The sequence below is a fragment of the Pseudoliparis swirei genome, chromosome 8 (assembly GCF_029220125.1).
Source record: "Pseudoliparis swirei isolate HS2019 ecotype Mariana Trench chromosome 8, NWPU_hadal_v1, whole genome shotgun sequence".
Lineage (NCBI taxonomy): Eukaryota > Metazoa > Chordata > Actinopteri > Perciformes > Liparidae > Pseudoliparis > Pseudoliparis swirei.
This window is the reverse complement of record NC_079395.1, coordinates 22,773,124-22,792,440: the sequence shown is the minus strand read 5'-3', so window position 1 is coordinate 22,792,440 and position 19,317 is coordinate 22,773,124. Positions and strand designations below refer to the sequence as shown.

At 47.3% G+C, this 19,317-nt stretch overlaps 1 protein-coding gene across 1 annotated transcript in view; it reads right to left on the bottom strand.

Moving 5' to 3' along the window:
• Positions 1-15,292, bottom strand: part of LOC130197615 (disks large-associated protein 1-like) — an 84,144-nt gene extending 68,852 nt beyond the window's left edge. Inside the window, exons 1-2 of the mRNA XM_056420368.1 lie at positions 14,145-15,292; positions 13,865-14,084 (exon numbers count right to left, since the gene is read on the bottom strand). Of these exons, the coding sequence (XP_056276343.1) occupies positions 13,865-14,084; positions 14,145-15,292 (1,368 nt within the window). The remainder of the gene's footprint in view (positions 1-13,864; positions 14,085-14,144) is intronic.
• Positions 15,293-19,317: the final 4,025 nt, after the last annotated feature.

Sequence of the window (19,317 nt, the reverse complement as noted above, 5' to 3'; positions counted from 1 at the left end):
ACACACACTCTCACACACACATATACCCTCACACACACTCACACATACATTCACACACATACCCTCACACACAAACTCACACACTCACACACATACCCTCACACACACTCACACATACATTCACACACATACCCTCACACACAAACTCACACACACACACACACACACACACACACACATAAACTCACACACACTCACACACACACACATAAACTCACACACACTCACACACACGCACTCACACACTCACTCACACACACACACACACACACATACCCTCACACACAAACTCACACTCACACACACATACACACTCACACACATATTCACATACACACACAGACTCACTCACACACTCACACACACTCACACACACACTCACACACACACTCACACACTCACACACACACACACTCACTCACACACTCACACACTCACACACACACTCACACACTCACACACACACACACTCACTCACACACACACTCACACGGCTGTGGTGCAGGCTGTCGGCTCATTAGCAGAACGTGTTTGTGCGTTAAATGTGAGTGTCGTTTCTCTACATCTGCTTTCCAGGACGGTGTCCATGCATGAGCACAGGAGGGTGTCTAATGTGTGTGTGTGTGTGTGTGAGTGTGTGTGACCTCCGGGGTCTGCCGTATGGGGTCAGATGCACACTGAGTGGTTATGAATGCATGAGGTGAACACAAAAGAACATAAAGAGAAATGAAGAGAAATGAAAGACAAAAGGAGGTGAAGAGATCAAAGCGGACGTGAACATTCTCCAGAAGAGACGTAGAAACCACAAAGATCAAAGGTCAAAGATGTCTGGGCTCCTCTTCAAGAGGAAGGCCACATGTGTTTTCTCTTCTGCGGTTACACGAGTGATCATGGACTATTCCCCTCCAGATGGGACTCGGCTTGAAGCGCCAACAAACTCACACAGAACATCTGGATCCATCAACAGCAGGAAGGTCAGAGGACACGTGAACTCCTAATGTTCGGGTGGACTGTCACTTTAAGAACATTCCTTAATTATAATGTCCGGTGGGGAAAGGTTTGATTGTTTTTGGAGCGTTCAGGATCAGTGTTGTTGTAATACTCATTCTGGCCACAAGGTGCTGAAGCGCACTCAAGAAGGTGGACGTCATTCAGAATATGTACTCAACACTCTTCACACAATTAAACACTTCTACATGGAAAATGATCCTGATTCAAATGTGAAATATTATAGGAACTTAGAATTATTGGCAAAGGAGAGAGGGAGAGAGAGAGGGAGAGAGAGAGAGGGAGAGAGAGAAGGAGAGTGTGAAAGGCAAAGGGAGAGAGGGAGAGTAGTAGAGGGAGATAGAAAGAGAGAGGGAGAGTACTAGAGGGAGAGAGAGGGAGAGAGGGAGAGTAGGAGAGGGAGAGGGAGAATGGGAGTGGGAGAGAGGGAGATAGAAAGAGAGAGGGAGAGTACTAGAGGGAGAGAGAGGGAGAGAGGGAGAGTAGGAGAGGGAGAGGGAGAATGGGAGTGTGAGAGAGGGAGAGGCAAAGTAGACGCTGACCTGTGCAGTTCATAAACCAGAAGAGTGTCTACCAGAGGTCATGACCTCTAGAGGACAGAGAAGAAGCCATCAGACCCTTTGAGGGCGGGTCTTTGATGTGATTGGCTCATAATTAGTTTCCTATGAGGCGCCATGTCGCTCCTACGCGTTCCACATATGGAAACCTCCATCCATTGGCTGCACCACAAAACGTGGCGGTGGCCATGTTCCAAGATGGCGTCGTGGAATTGGCCGAACTGAAGGCTTCAGAACGACGTCCACGTCCGACAGAAAGACGGCGAAGCGGATCGGGACGATTACGCAACCGCCAATGGACGCCCGCTGACAGCGCTCGTCTTTCCACTTCCCGCTCAACCGAGTCTCGCCCTGAGAAGTCTTGTTCTGAGAAGTCTCGTTCTGAAGTCTCGCTCTGAAGGCTCGTTCTGAGAAGTCTCGTTCTCAAGTCTCGTTCTAAAGTCTCGCTCTGAAGTCGCGTTCTGAAGTCTCGCTCTGAATTCTCGTTCTGAGACATCTCGTTCTAAAGTCCAGTTATAAAGTCTTGTTCTGAGAAGTCTCGTTCTGAAGTCTCGTTCTGAGAAGTCTCGTCCTAAAGTCTTGCTCTGAAGTCTCGTTCTGAAGTCTCGCTCTGAAGTCTCGTTCTGAGAAGTCTCATTCTGAAGTATCGTTCTGAGAAGTCTCATTCCGAAGTCTTGTTCTGAGAAGTCTTGTCCTGAAGTCTTGTTCTGAAGTCTCACTCTGAAGTCTCGTTCTGAAGTCTCGATCTGAGAAGTCTCATTCTGAAGTATCGTTCTGAGAAGTCTCATTCCGAAGTCTCGTTCTGAGAAGTCTTGTTCTGAAGTCTCGTTCTGAAATCTCGTTCTGATAAGTCTCGTTATGAAGTCTTGTTCTGAAGTCTCGTTCTGAAATCTCGTTCTGAGAAGTCTCGTTATGAAGTCTTGTTCTGAGAAGTCTCGCTCTGAAGTCTCGTTCTGAAGTCTCGCTCTGAAGTCTCAATCTGAGAAGTCTCGCTCTGAAGTCTCAATCTGAGAAGTCTCGTTCTGAAGTCTCGTGCGATGCCATGAGACTTCTTTTACACCGATCTAGACTTTCTGTCCTGAACACAACACACGCCAGTCCTACCGTGACTCACAGTGACGGCGTTGAACGAGACTTCTCCGTGAGCGAGACTCGGTTTGAGCGGACCTGAGCCCACCGCTGGCTGAAGGGCGTTCGGTGCAGCGCTCTCACTCGATACCGGACCGACACCACGATCCACGACCCGTTAGACCCGAACACAGAGAGAGAACCCTCCAGACAGGAACTCTCTGGTCTGAAAGCCACTGACAGTAATCACAGACCGCTGCAGGAGGTCTGTACCTGCAGGAGGTCTGTACCTGCAGGAGGTCTGTATCTGCAGAGGTCTTTACCTGTAGGAGGTCTGTACCTGCAGGAGGTCTGTACCTGCAGAGGTCTGTACCTGCAGAGGTCTGTACATGCAGAGGTCTGTACCAGCAGGAGGTCTGTACCTGCAGAGGTCTGTACCTGCAGAGGTCTGTACCTGCAGGAGGTCTGTACCTGCAGAGGTCTGTACCTGCAGAGGTCTGTACCTGCAGGAGGTCTGTACCTGCAGGAGGTCTGTACCTGCAGAGGTCTGTACCTGCAGGAGGTCTGTACCTGCAGGAGGTCTGTACCTGCAGGAGGTCTGTACCTGCAGAGGTCTTTACCTGTAGGAGGTCTGTACCTGCAGGAGGTCTGTACCAGCAGGAGGTCTGTACCTGCAGAGGTATTTACCTGTAGGAGGTCTGTACCTGCAGGAGGTCTGTACCTGCAGAGGTCTGTACCTGCAGAGGTCTTTACCTGTAGGAGGTCTGTACCTGCAGAGGTCTGTACCTGCAGAGGTCTTTACCTGCAGGAGGTCTGTACCTGCAGAGGTCTGTACCTGCAGAGGTCTGTACCTGCAGGAGGTCTGTACCTGCAGAGGTCTGTACCTGCAGGAGGTCTGTACCTGCAGGAGGTCTTTACCTGCAGAGGTCTTTACCTGTAGGAGGTCTGTACCTGCAGGAGGTCTGTACCTGTAGGAGGTCTGTACCTGCAGGAGGTCTGTACCTGCAGGAGGTCTGTACCTGCAGAGGTCTGTACCTGCAGGAGGTCTGTACCTGCAGGAGGTCTTTACCTGCAGAGGTCTTTACCTGTAGGAGGTCTGTACCTGCAGGAGGTCTGTACCTGCAGGTCTGTCAGTACGTCACACTCGACCCACGAGGAGCTTCAGCTACAATACAGACAGACAGACGTCGCTACCCTGACTAATTATATAGGAATCACGGAGGAGGAAGGAGGCTGAGCCGATGAGCCGGGCTCAATGTCTCTCTCTCTCTCTCTCTCTCTGCATGTGTGTGTGTGTGACGTCAAAGAAACACAAATGAGCAGTTTGGCTATAAAAAGCGAGATGCGGGGAAACGACCAGCTGCAGCGGCGCCCGCCCACGCACGGGCCTCGCCGCCGCTTGTTCCCGACGTTGCGGGGGTCCATGCGCAGGAAGCGAGTCCCCCGTGACACCCCCAGTGTGGACAGTGGGCATCCGCCGTGTGTTTTTACATCGCGGACTGCGGATTGTTGCCTTGGCAACGCTCGGCTGTTTTTGATGGCTTCAGGCAGAAATGAGCGGTCCAGCAGCCGGAGAGATGCTGAAGGTAATCATCAAGATAGAAACAACAGAGCGGGGGGGGGGGGGGGGGCAGCTTCACACGACTCGCTCCGCGTGTTCCCCCTTCGTCAACACTCAAACACGACAATGTCGTTTTTAAAAGAAGGGGAAGCGCTGTTGGCGGTTCAGGCTTTAATCTCAGCTTTCCGAACGCCGGCTCAGAGGCTCGACTTCGTGTTCCAGGTTTTACAAAGAAATCCAGAAAAGCTCCGAGAGCCCGAGATCAGTTTGAGGGGTTCTTCCTCTAGACGTTAATATGTGTAACACTCAGGAGGAACAGGGTTCTTCCTCTAGACGTTAATATGTGTAACACTAAGGAACAGGGTTCTTCCTCCAGACCTTAATATGTGTAACACTCAGGAGGAACAGGGTTCTTCCTCCAGACCTTAATATGTGTAACACTAAGGAACAGGGTTCTTCCTCTAGACGTTAATATGTGTAACACTCAGGAGGAACAGGGTTCTTCCTCCAGACGTTAATATGTGTAACACTCAGGAGGAACAGGGTTCTTCCTCCAGACGTTAATATGTGTAACACTCAGGAGGAACAGGGTTCTTCCTCCAGACGTTAATATGTGTAACACTCAGGAGGAACAGGGTTCTTCCTCTAGACGTTAATATGTGTAACACTAAGGAGGAACAGGGTTCTTCCTCTAGACGTTAATATGTGTAACACTCAGGAGGAACAGGGTTCTTCCTCCAGACCTTAATATGTGTAACACTAAGGAGGAACAGGGTTCTTCCTCTAGACGTTAATATGTGTAACACTCAGGAGGAACAGGGTTCTTCCTCTAGAGTAGACGTTAATATGTGTAACACTCAGGAGGAACAGGGTTCTAGATGTTCTTGTGCAGTATTGTTGAATGATGAATGTGTATCACAGTTAATAAATGAGTCAGGCCAAGAGACAAAGAGAGAGAGCCACTCAGGTGGACTGGACCCTGAACTCGACCTCCTCAGCTGGGCTCAGAGGGGTCCGGGCCTCTCCCGGTGCGGCAGGTCAAAGAGGTCACCGGCCTTCATTACAGAATGACCTAACCAAGCTTCTTTTGTTCAAACAGATCTTCCCGATGGATCTTTGAGGGTTCTGGAAGTAAACCTCCAGGAGGTCTTCAAAGACGATCCGGATATTCGGGGAATTATCTTTTACAGGTGTAACGGATCGGGAGGCGCAAGCCGAAAGCACGACCTCGTGACCAGTGGACGTCGTGTATTAATGTGAGACGTTTGCTGACAGGAAACTTGATACCAAATTTAAAAAGCTGCAAAGCAGAGCCACAACAACTATTGTTTCCGAGTCACGTAGATAATGTAACCAACTTACAGGAGCTCGATCCATGAATTCATATTGTTAAAAAAGCAGCAAACAACTCTTATCGATGTAAAGATGTCGATCGGAGCAGAGCATGAAGATAAGCTAGCCGACGCCATGTTGAGAGCCGTGTGGAGGCAACAGGAAATGCTTTCCTTCTGGTATTCAGCTACTTCAAAGGCACAGCAAACGTATTTAGATCAAGCCACGCTACATTCCTTTCTTAATCAAGACCACAACGTTTAGTTTATTACAATTCATGAATTAAAGTTGTCTCCAGTGTGTAAAGAGCAGAGATTGATGAGAATAGATTAATAAGAAGAGATTAATAACTAGAGATTAATGAGTAAAGATATGAGTAGAGATTGATAAACAGAGATTGATGAGTAGAGATTGATGAGTAGAGATTGATGAGAAGAGATTGATAAGCAGAGATTGATGAGTAGAGATTGATGAGTAGAGATTGATGAGTAGAGATTGATGAGAAGAGATTGATGAGTAGAGATTGATGAGAAGAGATTGATGAGAAGAGATTGATGAGTAGAGATTGATAAGCAGAGATTGATGAATAGAGATTGATGAGTAGAGATTGATGAGTAGAGATTGATGAGTAGAGATTGATGAGAAGAGATTGATGAGTAGAGATTGATGAGAAGAGATTGATGAGAAGAGATTGATGAGAAGAGATTGATGAGTAGAGATTGATGAGTAAAGATTGATGAGTAGAGATTGATGAGTAGAGATTGATGAGAAGAGATTGATGAGGAGAGATTGATGAGTAGAGATTGATGAGTAAAGATTGATGAGTAGAGATTGATGAGTAGAGATTGATGAGAAGAGATTGATGAGGAGAGATTGATGAGTAAAGATTGATGAGTAAAGATTGATGAGTAGAGATTGATGAGTAGAGATTGATGAGTAGAGATTGATGAGGAGAGATTGATGAGTAGAGATTGATGAGTAGAGATTGATGAGAAGAGATATAAGTAATCTTATGGGGAATTTCCCACTAATTGACCAAAATAAATACATTAAAAAAATTAAATAAAACAAACAAACTCAAATAATTACTCTAACTTTTAAAAAGTATAAATATCCAAAGACCAATATGACTTAAAATGTGAAACTCAGATTAGTTAGATGATCCCATAAAAAAATAGAGATATTATATATATACATGGCCCGGCTTGAAGGTCCACTGGCCAGCTAATGTGTGTAATACATGTGTGCTGAACAATAATTCCTAATCACACACTCTCTCACATACACACACACACGCACACACGCACACACACACTCACACACGGTGATCCCACACACACACACGCACACACACACGGTGATCCCACACACACACACACTCACACACACACGCACACACTCACACTCACTCACACACGCACACACACGCACGGTGATCCACACACACACACACACACACACACATGCACACACACCACGGTGATCCCACACACACACACTCAGACACACACACACACACTCACACACACACACGCACGGTGATCCCACACACACACGCACACACTCACACGGTGATCCCACACACACACACGCACAGACACACTCACACTCACACGCACACACACACGCACGGTGATCCCACACACACACACACACACACACACTCACACAGTGATCCCACACACACACACACACACACACACACACACACACACACTCACACCTCCCACACACACACACACACACTCACACACACACACACACACGCACACACACACCACACACACACACACACGCACACACACACGCACACACGCACACACTCTCACACACGGTGATCCCACACACACACACACACACGCACACACACGCACACACACGCACACACACACGGTGATCCCACACACACACACACACACACACACTCACACACACACTCACACGGTGATCCCACACACACACACGCACACACACACTCACACTCACACGCACACACACTCACACAGTGATCCCACACACACACACACCCACACACGCACACACACACGCACGGTGATCCCACACACACACACACACACACTCACACTCACACACACACGCACACACCAGGGCTCCAGACTGCGACCAAATGGTCGCATTTTGCGCCTAAAATTAGACACAGTGCGAGTAAATTTTTCATCAACTCGCGCATGCGCGACCAGTAAATTAGCAGATTTCTTTTTTTTGTTATTAAATATTTTTGTTGCTTACAAACTTGTTCTACACTTCAGCCCACTATAGTTAGCGGTAATGCCTGAATGACTGGTTTGCTAACCGACATTAACTCCAGAAGAAGAAGAAAGGAGACGAAAACCGAAGAAGAAGAAGAAGAAGAAGAAGGCTGGCCTGTGTGTAAGAGGGGGGGGGGGGGGGCTAATGTGTGAAAAGAGGCGCACCGCAACGGAGACGCAACGAGGGCGAGGGCCGCAGAGTGAGAGGTCAGAGGTCAGAGGGGATCCTCACCACCGAGCGGCGTCCCCGTCCCCCGAGTTGAATCTCTGGGTCAACTCAGCCGACTCTCACATGTCTGCCCCTAGAGACTGATGCTCACGGTAAACACATTCGATCAGGAGCGCGCGAGGGTTTTGATAAAGTTAGCGGAAGGATTTAAGTGACAACATCCGGTTTTGCAAAGTTAGCGGAAAGAACCACGTGAAACAACATCCGTTTATCAAAATAAGATGTCGACAAATCATACACTAACATATAAAAGTAAACAATGAACTGATGTATCTTTATAGATAGTTTCTGAGATTTAGCTTAAATTATGCTAACATTAAAACATTTTTACTGGACCAAGGAAGAGTTTATAAAAATTAGTCAGTCTTTTGTATGTTAAGAAAAGTCCTGTAAATAGATTTCCCCAAGAGTTCCAGGAAATGAATGATGCAGATGTGTTCCATACATATCTGAAATCCCTACAATAGCGATTAAACTATTTTAATGTATCAATTAGGACATTTTCAAAGTAAAGTCCTAAATGTTTAAAGAAATCGGTAATTTCTTTAATGTTTGAGTTGCTTTATATATGTATTTCCTCATAGTCCTAGGCAATAATGCTACACAATAAATAGAATGCTTCAATCAACACCGTGATCGGTGATTGGTATTATCGGATCGGCAGATACTGATTTCAGTGATCGGTATTATCGGTGATCGGCAGATACTGATTTCAGTGATCGGAAACACTGGAGTTGATAAGCGTGTCTTGTCTGATCAATACACAACAGTGAGGTGCGTGAATGGACCGAGCGGCCAGCTGCTGATCACGCACTCAATAGCTCGACTGCATGAATAGAAGGTGCGCGCGCCTTTAAACAATTTTTTTGGAAGCACCCAAGACCCATTTTGACCCAGGAAAAAGTGCGCCCCTAAATTTTCTGCTTGCGCCCCTAACATTTTAAGTTAGGAGCGACTGTGCTCCTAGTTAAAAAAGTTAGTCTGGAGCCCTGCACACACACGCACGGTGATCCCACACACACACACACACACACACACACACACTCACACTCACTCACACACGCACACACACACGCACGGTGATCCCACACACACACGCACACACACACTCACACGGTGATCCCACACACACACACACACACACACTCACACTCACTCACACACGCACACACACACGCACGGTGATCCCACACACGCACACACACACACACACACACTCACACTCACTCACACGGTGATCCCACACACTCACACACACTCACACTCACACACACACTCACACTCACACACACACACACACACACGGTGATCCCACACACACACACACACGCACACACACACTCACACGGTGATCCCACACACACGCACACACACACTCACACTCACACACACACGCACACACACTCACACGGTGATCCCACACACACACACACACACACACTCACACGGTGATCCCACACACACGCACACACACACACACACGCACACACACTCACACGGTGATCCCACACACACACATAACAAGGCAGCAGCCGGTGCCGGGGAGGCGGTTTAACGTTGACTCCGTCCTCCACATTGAACTCCATGTCGTTGTCAGGGAGTCCCAGAGTGTGTTGAGAGGGGCCACTGACACACAGCTCGTCCGCCCGGTCAACGGTCCGTACCCAAACGCAGCTCCGCCGCCAGAATGCTGCATTCAAGTGCAATCTGGAAACGGGAGCTCTTTTTCCCTTCCTATTTGAAAGGTGGGTTGGATGTCACCTGACCCTCACTGACCACACTCTCTAGTCACCGACACGTCCGTCTGGAGGAGCAGACGGATTATTGTCCACCATCTGAAGCTGAGATGAACGGAACACCTTGAACGCGTCATGGTTCTGTGTGAGCAGCTCACTGGGAGTTTGTTCTGGATCGCTGGGACAGACGAGACGGGCTGACCGAGCGTGTTCCTGAGGGCCGCCTGACACGCAGCTCAGCACCCACTCATGGAGCGTCTGCTCGTCTTCCTGCTTCTCCTTAACGCGTCTGTTCATTCGAGCCGCGCCATTTGGGCTCCCCATTAAAGGGAATGCCAATAGACGCGAGTCAAATGGAGTTGAACTGCGACTCAAATGCCAAACACACCCACAGCCCTCGACAGTTAAACACCTCCCCGACACGTCGAAGGGAACAGCACAGCAAGACGAGGAGAAACAAACAACAACAACAACAACAACACGAGAGGAAACAGCGAGGAAAGGCCAGAAAACTGGAAGAGAGGCAGGAAGGGAAGCACGACTAAATAAAAAAATGGAGTCCACACAAACGGGAGGGGATGCCGGTCTTCATGGGTTCATGTCTACAGCATTCAGACAGTAAGGCTGCTACTGGCTCTGCACTTACTTCTCTCTTTCAACTCAAAAAAGGAGGACAAAAAAAAAGGAGGAAGAGGAAGAGGAAGGCTCCCCAAACCAAGAGGAAGTAAAAAAAGAAGAAAAAAATGGTGGGTGGAAGTGGGAGGAGGTGGGTGGGTGAATAACAAGTGCAAGGGGGGGAGGGTGAGTTGGGTGAGTGGAGGAAAGGTGGGGAGGGGTGGGGGTGGGGGTGGTGGGGTTACTTTGGGAGATCAAGAGTAGTAGACTGGTGGTGGTGTGGGGGAGGGGGGGGGTCAATGTTCCCTCCAAGGCTGCGGACGCACGACAACAACAATCTGCACACAGTGGAGCATCTGAGGTCCCTCAGAGACCTCCATGGGGGCCCCGAGGGACCTCAGAGACACCCATGGGGGCCCTGAAGGACCTCAGAGACCTCCATGGGGGCCCCGAGGGACCTCAGAGACCTCCATGGGGGCCCCGAGGGACCTCAGAGACCTCCATGTGGGCCCTGAGGGACCTCAGAGACCCCCATGTGGGCCCTGAAGGACCTCAGAGACCTCCATGTGATGCAGTTATTACTGTTGTTACGCCGTTTCTGTCAAGGTCTCCGTCTCCTACACACACACACACACACACACATATATATGTGTGTGTGTGTGTGACTATACTGGACGGTTCTAGGCGATGTTCCAGGTCACTGAGCGTGACTCTTTGCATCAACAGCCGTGTTTCCATTCAGCCTCCGGAGCCTGGGAGGAAGTGGAAGTCTCCAGCGTTGAGGCGTGGGATCCGGCGGTTTATCCCGTTCCACGACTCCCAGCCACGGGGTCCTCGCCCGTTTCACCGCTTCGGGCCCGCTGCAGACGGCTTCCATGACGCAACCCTTCCAGAAGCCCGTGGAGGCGTGTGAATGGAAACGCGGCTGTGAGATTGAACCCGTTGAGTTTTCTCACGCGCCGAGTCGACGTTTCTGACGGCGGCGGTCGCCGCGTACGGCGTGGACTCGGTCTCGATGGCCGTGGACAACGCGCCGCTGCCCGAGCTAAACGTTACGCACAGTCCAGTTTTACGTGATATGGGATTATTAATGTGGACCAAGCCAATTATTACAAAGTGTCGGATTAAGTCAAAGGTCAAAAGAGCCTGTTCACTCGGGGTTCGGTTACTATTTGAAAATATCTTCCCAAAATATTAATTAATATTTACTAGAGCTAAAAATGATGAGATGATTCATTGTTCATTATTTTTATATTTGAATATATATATATATATATATATATATATATTTTGTTTTTTGTTGTTGTTGTTGTTGTTGTTTTAAATGTTATTTTCTTTTCTTACTATTTATTCCACTTGTTGTGCCTTGACTCTCTGTAGAGCACTTTGTAAACTATATTTTTAAAGGTGCTATATAAATAAAGTTATTATTATTATTGATTAGTCAATTGATACAAAAGATCACAGAACTATTTGGATGATTAATGACATCAAACGTTGGTAATCTACCTAAAGAAATTGTGGTTATATTTATTTAAGTTGTCTTCATCACGATGTGATTTAATGTTAGTGTTATAACTTTATTTCTGTATTTAGTGACTTTTGGAGTTAGTTCTGCTGCTTTCATTGGAACAGAGTTCAATATACTGGATAGTTTCAAGATCACCAACCAGAACTTTAATAATTAATAACTTCAGAATCATTTGAACTGCCAGCATTGTTCAGGATTGTAACATTTTATATTTTTAGATTTTTGGACAATAATGTCAAAAACAACGTGATGACCTTGAGACAAATGTGAAGGGTAATCAATTCATTGATTCATGGGGAAAAAATCAGCATATTAGTTAATTAATCACAAGAAATAATTTTTAGTTGCAGTCCGAATGCTCATTAATATATTTGTTACATAAACATTTTAAATGTAATTTCATTCTTTAATTAAATATTTCCACGATCCAAGGATCCCTCGCTGGAATCAAAGAACCCTGCAAATATGTATTCTGGATATAATTTTGATATTTTCTTTTGAATCCGAATGACTCGAATCTTTCTGCAAATCGCTGAATGTGAGACGGAGTCGTGCCGACAGCCTCCGGATGCCGGTTCTCGTGGTCTAGCGGTAACAGAGTTGTCGTCGCTGGGATGCACATCCACCGTCTCTTGGAAGGGTTGTCATGTAAAGATGCATAAAAGGCTATTTATGCTTCCACCTTGTTGACCTTTGACCCTGCAGAGCAACAGCAGAGGGAGTGCAGGTCCATGGGGCTGAAGTAGCAGACAAGTGCTTTTCCCCCCTCAGTTATATCTTAGATTAATAATTTATCGTACAGTATTTTATAGAGTAGTGTCACCTTCACGATCAACGATCAGGAGACTCGCGCTGCCTGCAGCAGCTGTCGTGGTGACAGTCGTGGTGTCCCAGTGCCGACAGCGAGACTCTAAATGTCAAGCTGCCTCCAAAAGTCCCAGAATGCATTGTAAGAGGCATTTTGTTATTCACTCTCCAAAGAGCTTTGTCATCGCCGGTTGTTCACAGCGTCACTTTCTAAATAAGGTCGGAAGCTGTGTGATTGTTAATGCATAACCCATTGAACAGAGGCATTGGCACAGGGCCGCCACTAGAGGGGGTCGTGAAGGCGCCACGTTGGGACACATGGTGCTGTCAGGACAGGGGAGTAAAGGTTGTGCCCTCCTCAACATATTCCACTCATAAGAGCCATGTCACACTATTCCTACAACTCCGATCCCTTTGACTTGTAGCACAACGTCTGTTCTGCTTGTGTGTATAGCATCTGTGTCCTGTCTCTTTAATTGATCAACTAAACGAATAAATCTATTATTCTGGGAACATTTACAGAAACCAACATTGTTCTGAGGTCAATTTGGCATTTGGATAACCTAAAAACTGTGACGGGTCATTCAAGCTGAATTAGGACTAATACGGGATTAACTTATTTTATCTTGGATTACCAAAAAGTGATAATCGAATGTCAACTATTCATACACTCTGTCATACTCATTGAATGTGTTTTAACTCTAATGTGTCCTTCTGGTCACATTACATCTATTGTTCTGTCCATCCTGGAGAGGGATCCTCCTCTTTCTCTTTCTTCCCGTTTTCCCCCGTGAAGGGTTGTTTGGGAGTTGTTCCTGATCTGATGTGAGGTCAAAGGTCAGGGATGTCTATGTGTACAGGTTGTAAAGCCCTTTGAGGCACATTTGTAATTTGTGAGAATGGGCCATGCAAAATAATCTGAATTGAATGTGTCGCGTCTCGGACGTCGTGGCCGACGAGCCGCCCTCCGACCGAAGCTCTCCTCCGGCCGGAGGGCGTCCGGTCGGACTGAAACCCCGGAGCGCCGCACGGACTTAGAGGAAACATTGGGGGAGGACAGGAAGTTGTGGAGAAAAGGGAGAGGCAAAAAGAGAGGGTGGGTGGGTGGATCGGTTGGTTTTGGATGGGAGTCGGGGGAGGGGTTAGTTACCTGTAAGAAATGGTACGAGCGCTCCTGCTGCTGACTGGCCTTAGCTTGTTCTAGAGCTCTATCTAGGTTTAGGTTACCGGGTCCTGCGCTGGCTCGAAGCTGGTTGTGGTTGCTGCTGTTGGTGTAGACCTCTCTGGCCCTGCTCACCGTTAGGCTTGAAGACCACGCCCCTTTCTTCACAAGGGGCCCGTCCACAAGGCCCAGAGGCAGCAAGGGGCCACTTCCTCCAACGACACCGCCGTTATTGCTGCCGCTGCCACTAACTGGCACGCACGCCGACGACGCCGCCGCCGCGTACTTCACGTCGCTGTTGCTCCGGGAGGCTCTGAGTGCAGAGTGGTGGTGCGCGTGGCCGTGGTGGGAGGAGTGGGTGTGGCCGTGGGCGTGGCCGTGGGCGTGCGTGTGCTCGTTGAGCGTGCCGTAAGGGTCCATCATGAAGTATTGCTGGGACTGCGAGGTGGAGAGGTTGGGGAGGGGCGCCTGGGGGAACTTGTCGTGGCTGTGGCCGGGGTACCGGCCCATGGTCATGGCGATGGGCGAGGGGGACATGGAGGGCGAGGGCGGAGGTTGGTGGTGGTGAGGGTGGTAGAGACACAGCTCCCGCTCCAGGTTGTCGTCGGAGCTCCAGTAGCCGGAGCCCGGAGCGGACGCCGAGCCGTGGAGCTGCTGGTGCTGGTGGTGGCTTCGGTGCTTGGGCTCTGCGGATCGGCAGCGCTCGCGGCTCTTGCTGCGCTTCCGCTGGCGCGCTCCCACCGGCGGAGTCTCGCCCTCCTGGCTGGCCCTTGAACCACCACCACCACCACCTCCTCCTCCTCCTCCACCACCACCACCACCATTAACGCTGCCGTTATTGGCCCCCTTGGCGGGCTGCGGGTGGTGCGGCCCCTCCAACGAGTGTGACTTGGTGAAGAGTTTCTGGACCGAGTGGACCAGGTGGCGTATTCGGCCCGGGCTGTCATTGTCGTTGTGTTGGGCCCCCGGCCCCCCACTGGGGGCCAGTACTCCACGCTTGTACTGCAGTGTGTGGTAGCCGTCTCTGGAGAACGACGGCTGACGCTCAAACGAGTCTGCAAAGTTTGCCGGCACCCGGGTGGGGGTTCTGCCCCCGTAGCCTCCTCCCCCTCCTCCCCCTACATATGGTACCATGGCCATACACTCATCCTTTACCTCAGGATGGAGGGACGAGGAGGTGGAGAGGCACCTCCTTGGAAAGGTTCCGTAGGGGACGACACTGTTGCTGTCGGAGGGGTACGGGGTACGAGCGTTGTAGTAGGCCAGCTCGGCTTGGTGCGGCATGGGGACGGGCACCGGCATGTCATTCTGACTGATCAAATATGGCTTGTGGTCGACGTGGTGACCCAGCAGGTCGTACGACGGTTCGTAGGAGACCAGGTGATGGTGACTCCGACTACTGGACAGGCCTTTCATGACAAGGGGGTGGATGGAGAGAGGGATGGTATGGATGATGGATGCCAGCAGGCCTGTGACCAGAGGACGGCTGCAGACGGCCGTCCCTGAGAGGAGAGCTGCAGACTCTGGAAGACAGGAGGAGAGGAAGAAACCGTTAGCGCAAGGCAACAAGTCCGACACGACAACAGCCCCGTGGGTTTCATTAAATCATATTAGTATTGGGGATGTGAAGACCTTTCAACCTTTGACCTTTAATTATTCAATTCAATTCAATTTATTTGTATAGCCCAATTTCACAAATTACAAATTTGTCTCGGAGTGCTTTACAATCTGTACACATAGACATCCCTGTCCCAAAACCTCCCATCGGATCAGGAAAAACTCCCAAATAACCCTTCAGGGGGGAAAAAGGGAAGAAAATGATATCATCCTGATGTGCCCCACGTTCTTGTTTTAATAGTTTTTGCAGAATGCCTCCCTTCAGATTTTGATGATCTTTTTTGTTCTCAGGGTCCATGCTTTGCATTTTAAAGCACTTGAGAAAGACTTCAGTGTCTAACTCAAGGACACTTTAACATGCGGACATCGGGATCCAGCAACCATGTGGGGGAGGGAGAAAACCCTTTTATCAGGAATAACCTTGTTTGTTTTTAGGGCTGCAATAAATCAATATAATATATGTAATGCGAGACAAGATATCGTCTCTGCTTTTGGAGATGGTAATATGACATGAGTTGTCTGGTCCTAGCTTCAAAGGCGACAGTTAAGTGATGTAATGGTTTCTGTTCAAGCTTTTCCAAATACTTGCCTCTATCTACTTCATTATATCTCATAACATGAGTCTCTTCTCTATTGTTCCCAAAGAGGAGATAGAGTTTACAGCTAGGTAGAGGAAGAGTTTACAGCTAGTTAGAGGAAGGGTTTACAGCTAGTTAGAGGAAGAGTTTACAGCTAGTTAGAGGACGAGTTTACAGATAGGTAGAGGAAGAGTTTACAGCTAGGTAGAGGAAGAGTATACAGCTAGTTAGAGGAAGAGTTTACAGAGAGGTAGAGGAAGAGTTTACAGCTAGGTAGAGGAAGAGTTTACAGCTAGTTAGAGGAAGGGTTTACAGCTAGTTAGAGGAAGAGTTTACAGCTAGTTAGAGGAAGAGTTTACAGCTAGTTAGAGGAAGAGTTTACTGCTAGTTAGAGGACGAGTTTACAGCTAGTTAGAGGAAGAGTTTACAGCTAGTTAGAGGAAGAGTTTACAGCTAGTTAGACAAAGAGTTTACAGCTAGTTAGAGGAAGAGTTTACAGCTAGTTAGAGGAAGAGTTTACAGCTAGGTAGAGGAAGAGTTTACAGCTAGTTAGAGGAAGAGTTTACAGCTAGTTAGAGGAAGAGTTTACAGATAGGCAGAGGAAGAGTTTACAGCTAGTTAGAGTAAGAGTTTACAGATAGGTAGAGGAAGAGTTTACAGATAGGTAGAGGAAGAGTTTACAGATAGGTAGAGGAAGAGTTTACAGCTAGTTAGAGGAAGAGTTTACAGCTAGGTAGAGGAAGAGTTTACAGCTAGTTAGAGGAAGAGTTTACAGATAGGTAGAGGAAGAGTTTACAGCTAGTTAGAGGAAGAGTTTACAGCTAGGTAGAGGAAGAGTTTACAGCTAGGTAGAGGAAGAGTTTACAGATAGGTAGAGGAAGAGTTTACAGCTAGTTAGAGGAAGAGTTTACAGCTAGTTAGAGGAAGAGTTTACAGCTAGTTAGAGGAAGGGTTTACAGCTAGTTAGAGGAAGAGTTTACAGATAGGTAGAGGAAGAGTTTACAGCTAGTTAGAGGAAGAGTTTACAGCTAGTTAGAGGAAGAGTTTACAGCTAGTTAGAGGAAGAGTTTACAGCTAGTTAGAGGAAGAGTTTACAGCTAGTTAGAGGAAGAGTTTACAGATAGGTAGAGGAAGAGTTTACAGCTAGGTAGAGGAAGAGTTTACAGCTAGTTAGAGGAAGAGTTTACAGCTAGGTTAGAGGAAGAGTTTACAGCTAGTTAGAGAAGAGTTTACAGCTAGTTAGAGGAAGAGTTTACAGATAGGTAGAGGAAGAGTTTACAGCTAGTTAGAGGAAGAGTTTACAGATAGGTAGAGGAAGAGTTTACAGATAGGTAGAGGAAGAGTTTACAGCTAGTTAGAGGAAGAGTTTACAGCTAGGTAGAGGAAGAGTTTACAGCTAGTTAGAGGAAGAGTTTACAGATAGGTAGAGGAAGAGTTTACAGCTAGGTAGAGGAAGAGTTTACAGCTAGTTAGAGGAAGAGTTTACAGCTAGTTAGACAAAGAGTGTACAGCTAGTTAGAGGAAGAGTTTACAGCTAGGTAGAGGAAGAGTTTACAGCTAGTTAGACAAAGAGTTTACAGCTAGTTAGAGGAAGAGTTTACAGCTAGTTAGACAAAGAGTTTACAGCTAGTTAGAGGAAGCGTTTACAGCTAGTTAGAGGAAGAGTTTACAGCTAGTTAGAGGAAGAGTTTACAGCTAGGTAGAGGAAGAGTTTACAGCTAGGTAGAGGAAGAGTTTACAGCTAGTTAGAGGAAGAGTTTACAGCTAGGTAGAGGAAGAGTTTACAGCTAGTTAGACAAAGAGTTTACAGCTAGTTAGAGGAAGGGTTTACAGCTAGTTAGAGGAAGAGTTTACAGCTAGTTAGAGGAAGAGTTTCCAGATAGGTAGAGGAAGAGTTTACAGCTAGTTAGAGGAAGAGTTTACAGCTAGGTAGAGGAAGAGTTTACAGCTAGTTAGAGGAAGAGTTTACAGCTAGTTAGAGGAAGAGTTTACAGCTAGGTAGACAAATAGTTTACAGCTAGTTAGACAAAGAGTTTACAGCTAGGTAGAGGAAGAGTTTACAGCTAGTTAGAGGAAGAGTTTACAGCTAGTTAGAGGAAGAGTTTACAGCTAGTTAGAGGAAGAGTTTACAGCTAGTTAGACAAAGAGTTTACAGCTAGTTAGAGGAAGGGTTTACAGCTAGTTAGAGGAAGAGTTTACAGCTAGTTAGAGGAAGAGTTTACAGATAGGTAGAGGAAGAGTTTACAGCTAGTTAGAGGAAGAGTTTACAGATAGGTAGAGGAAGAGTTTACAGCTAGGTAGAGGAAGAGTTTATAGCTAGTTAGAGGAAGAGTTTACAGCTAGTTAGAGGAAGAGTTTACAGCTAGGTAGAGGAAGAGTTTACAGCTAGGTAGAGGAAGAGTTTACAGCTAGTTAGAGGAAGAGTTTACAGCTAGGTAGAGGAAGAGGTTACAGCTAGTTAGAGGAAGAGGTTACAGCTAGTTAGACAAAGAGTTTACAGCTAGTTAGAGGAAGAGTTTACAGCTAGGTAGAGGAAGAGTTTACAGCTAGTTAGAGGAAGAGTTTACAGCTAGTTAGAGGAAGAGTTTACAGCTAGGTAGAGGAAGAGTTTACAGTTAGTTAGAGGAAGAGTTTACAGCTAGTTAGACAAAGAGTTTACAGCTAGTTAGAGGAAGAGTTTACAGCTAGTTAGAGGAAGAGTTTACAGATAGGTAGACAAAGAGTTTACAGCTAGTTAGAGGAAGAGTTTACAGCTAGTTAGAGGAAGAGTTTACAGCTAGTTAGACAAAGAGTTTACAGCTAGTTAGAGGAAGAGTTCACAGCTAGTTAGAGGAAGAGTTTACAGATAGGTAGAGGAAGAGTTTACAGCTAGTTAGAGGAAGAGTTTACAGCTAGTTAGAGGAAGAGTTTACAGATAGGTAGAGGAAGAGTTTACAGCTAGGTAGAGGACGAGTTTACAGCTAGTTAGAGGAAGAGTTTACAGATAGGTAGAGGAAGAGTTTACAGCTAGGTAGAGGAAGAGTTTACAGCTAGTTAGAGGAAGAGTTTACAGCTAGGTAGAGGAAGAGTTTACAGCTAGTTAGAGGAAGAGTTTACAGCTAGATAGAGGAAGAGTTTACAGCTAGTTAGAGGAAGAGTTTATAGCTAGTTAGAGGAAGAGTTTACAGCTAGTTAGAGGAAGAGTTTATAGCTAGGTAGAGGAAGAGTTTACAGCTAGTTAGAGGAATAGTTTACAGCTAGTTAGAG